This window comes from Prunus mume, linkage group LG4 (genome assembly GCF_029339155.1).
Source record: "Prunus mume cultivar Tortuosa linkage group LG4, ASM2933915v1, whole genome shotgun sequence".
NCBI lineage: Eukaryota > Viridiplantae > Streptophyta > Magnoliopsida > Rosales > Rosaceae > Prunus > Prunus mume.
The window spans coordinates 24,433,166-24,436,580 of NC_142701.1; the positions used below are offsets into that span (position 1 = coordinate 24,433,166).

General features: G+C 37.7%; 1 protein-coding gene across 1 annotated transcript; it reads right to left on the minus strand.

Moving 5' to 3' along the window:
* Positions 1-1,333: 1,333 nt before the first annotated feature.
* LOC103328851 (7-deoxyloganetin glucosyltransferase-like) lies at positions 1,334-3,070 on the minus strand. Its single transcript, XM_008231253.3, has 2 exons — positions 2,532-3,070; positions 1,334-2,421 (listed from the first exon to the last, which is right to left on the minus strand). Exons 1-2 carry the CDS (start codon positions 3,058-3,060, stop codon positions 1,493-1,495), a joined length of 1,458 nt encoding a protein of 485 aa, XP_008229475.2. The 5' UTR covers positions 3,061-3,070; the 3' UTR covers positions 1,334-1,492.
* Between the last annotated feature and the right edge of the window lie 345 nt (positions 3,071-3,415).

Here is a 3,415-nt window from a genome sequence, read left to right on the forward strand (position 1 = left end):
CAATTTTATCGCTTTATTGTTTATTGGTATCGAATTTTCTTTAAGCTTAATTTAATTTCAAATTGCTTTATTTTATTGCCTTTATCATTTATATCATTCTTATTTCGTTCTTCGTTTAATTTAAGTTTATCTATCGCTTTGATTTATTTTATCGCACTTTAATTCTCGTCTTTAAGTTTAATCGCAGATTTTAATTTAATTTGCATCATTGTCATTAAAAATCTCAAAAATAATAAAATACCTATACTAAACCTAACCATCTCGATCCCGAGGAAGTGAAAGAACCTAGGCCAAAAGAGGTTCCATGCTTGGCCGATCAATCGGCTGGTTAGAAGTCAGAAGCGCGAACACAACAATCCAACATTTTCCATTCAAGCCAATCAGTGGCCTTGGTGGTGGCACGCCTACGCAATCGTAAAAGAAGATAGAGATCCAAAAAAGAAGCTTAGCAAAAACTTAATCAGATGTCAAATACGTCAATTGGCCTACATTCTTGATTGCAAAGGACCCCTTGGGAAACAGGGCATCCATCTAACGTGTATGAGTTTAGTAATCTAACTAACTCATTTATGTACTCTTTTTACTTAGGTTTTGTAGGAGAATTAGATTTAAAAAAGGCTTATTACTTAATTGCTTTTCTGCGCTCTGCTTTTTAAGGAAAAATCAACTTCGGAGGAATTTTAGAGCAGGCCAATTGGAGATGAAAGCTAACATGGTTATCTGTTTTTTTTATACTTAAAGTTAGCCCACGTTTTCATCATGTTACATGGAAGTCGCTTACTATATATGGTTGGAAAGATAAGGTGATCCCCAAAGAATTGGGCTGACTGTTGGAGTTAGATTGTGAATATGACGACAGTAAGCTGATATAAGTGATTGAGAGAGATGCATTGAGCGCAGCCTTATGTATTTTATTTTGAGTTCATCCAAGGAGATCAAGTTAGGAGACATGTCAAAACAAGTTTGAAGAAGCTTAGCTGATAATCAAAGCCTTAATCAGATTGTAAGAACAAATACGTCATGTTTTAGGTTTTGTGACACTCATATTCTCTTTGATTAAGATTTGGTAAATTTGTTTAATCAATATAAAATCATGGATGAAGATTCTCAAATGCCATGACTTGTTGTGAGTGTCGTCATCATATGATTTGATTGCAAAGGATTATAAACCAATTTCTCTTAAACTCCTTGTTTTGGTTTTATTCACAAAATATCTTGGGTTGGCGAGTCCTAGCCCATCTAACGTGTATGAGTTTAGTATGCTATCAACTCTCTCAATAGTAAAGGTTTTCATAAAATAACATTCTTTATTTGTGGGCAATTTTTGTCACCATATAAAAACCTTTTGTATATATCACTGTCTTCTTTGGTAATTATAATATTTTTCTCATTATTTCTTTCTATTGCTTATATATTTATTTACCGTCAACACTGGAGAATATAGTATTTATGGAAGACAACAGTATATAATTCGAGACAATAGCAATATTCTTTAGCTTTTTCTTAATAGCACTTGATTCACTAAATTGTCCAAGTTTGTTGATGAAGAACCATGTGGCCCAGTAGCTTCTTCTGCAAGTTTCTTCCACTCCATGACCTTATTTTTCATCTTCTTACCCTTTTCTCCCTCCATTAACTCTTTGACAAGCTTCTCTACCTCATCCCTCTTCACATCATTACTGATCTCCATGCCAATGCCCCATTCATTGCAAGTATAGCGACAGTCCATTTGCTGGTCCCCGAAGAATGGCCAACACAGCATAGGAACTCCCGCAGTAAGGCTCTCAACCGTTGAATTCCAACCGCTGTGCGTTAAAAATCCTCCAACTGATGGGTGGTTAAGGACTTGCTCTTGTGGGCACCACCCAGCTATTAGACTTCTTTCCTTAGTTTCAGCCACAAACTCTGGCGGCAAAATAGCGGATTCTCCAATAACTAGATCAGGTCTAATTACCCAAAAGAATGGAAGCTTGGTATTTGCAAGTCCCCACCCAAACTCCACAAGCTGTTCTGGTGTCATGACTGCTATACTGCCGAAATTCACATAGACAACTGAGTTTGGTGCCTCGGTGTTTAGCCACTCGAGGCATTCAGTTTCTTCTTTCCATAGACTGTATCCCATTTTCAAAGGGTGTTCTGGTATCTGATTGAGATGCAATTGAAGAGGACCAACGGTGTACACATGGGGAAGCATAGATGAGAGAGCATCCAAAACATCTGGCTCCAAGGCATCAAAAGTATGAAGAACAACTGCCGAAGCTTCATGAGCTCTATCGGTTGCTTCCATGATGAAGTTAAACATGGTGTCATCCGCATTTGTGGTTTGCAAGAAGGTCGGGAGATCCCTCAAACGGATATCTCTCATTCCCGGGATCCAATCTATTACGGTGTCCAGATAGCCATTTGTGAAACAGCTCTCATCTGCAATAGACAATTGAAGAAACATTTCATTTGCATATTTACAAACAAGCAGTTAAAAGTTAACCATAAGTTAAACAACAATTGCTTCAATTAATAGTTATATATTTCACCTTTGAGTGGAGCAAGTCCTTTTTTGACCACGGCGCGAAATTGTTTACATCCCATGAAGCTGCAGGCAGCTATAGTGTAGAAGAGCACTATAGGGGCTCCAATTTCTTCAGCCGCTGTGATTGTGAACGTGGACATGAAACCATCTGAAACAATGCAAGTCACAGGAGGATTGCTGGATGTTGATATGGCATCATTGTTGAGTTTTGCAAGGAGGGCATGAAAGGGAGCCAATAAATTTTGTTTTCTGACGGATTCACAAAGCAAGGTGACATCTTGTGTGGCATCTTCATCTGAATCCGGAAGGCTATCCGGGATGGCTTCAAACCGAAAATCAGGCAAGCCATCAAGGGAATTGGATCCTAGAGATTTAAGAAAACGCTTGTGATTGAACTCTGTGTTAACAAAGGTTATATGAAAACCTCTGTGGTGTAGGAGCTTTGCAAATTTAAGCATTGCCTTTATATGACTTTGAGCAGGAACTGGAATGCAAACAGCATGTGGCTTAGTAGCTACTTCTGTGGAACCCATCTTAGCTTTTGTGTGTGCATTGCATTGCAGTGCTTGCAAAAACGGATTATTTATACAGCAAAAGTGAGCTACTTTTCAACGTGTCCTGTTTTGGCTCTCTGTTTTTTCCCTCAGTCAAAATAGGAAACTGAGGATAATGTCAAAAAAAGAAGTCGTCAAACAAATTGAGGTAATGAGATGAAGTAGCAAAGTGAAACTGGTATCTTCACTTTACCTGCAACATAAATAACTATATAGTGGTAGAAATTGTTGCTCAAGTATTTCTAGAAGTTAGTCATTGGTTGATATAGATAGTCAAATTTTCGACTAGTATAAGGGAATGTGAAATTACTTGTATGAAAGTTCGTCATTGGTT

What these genes read in the sequence shown, in the direction of transcription:
- LOC103328851 (XM_008231253.3), bottom strand. Translation starts at nt 3,060, where the DNA reads ATGGGTTCCACAGAAGTAGCTACTAAGCCACATGCTGTTTGCATTCCA. An exon ending in AGGACTTGCTCCACTCAAAG is followed by an intron (nt 2,422 to 2,531) that starts GTGAAATATATA and finishes TGTCTATTGCAG; the next exon opens with ATGAGAGCTGTTTCACAAAT.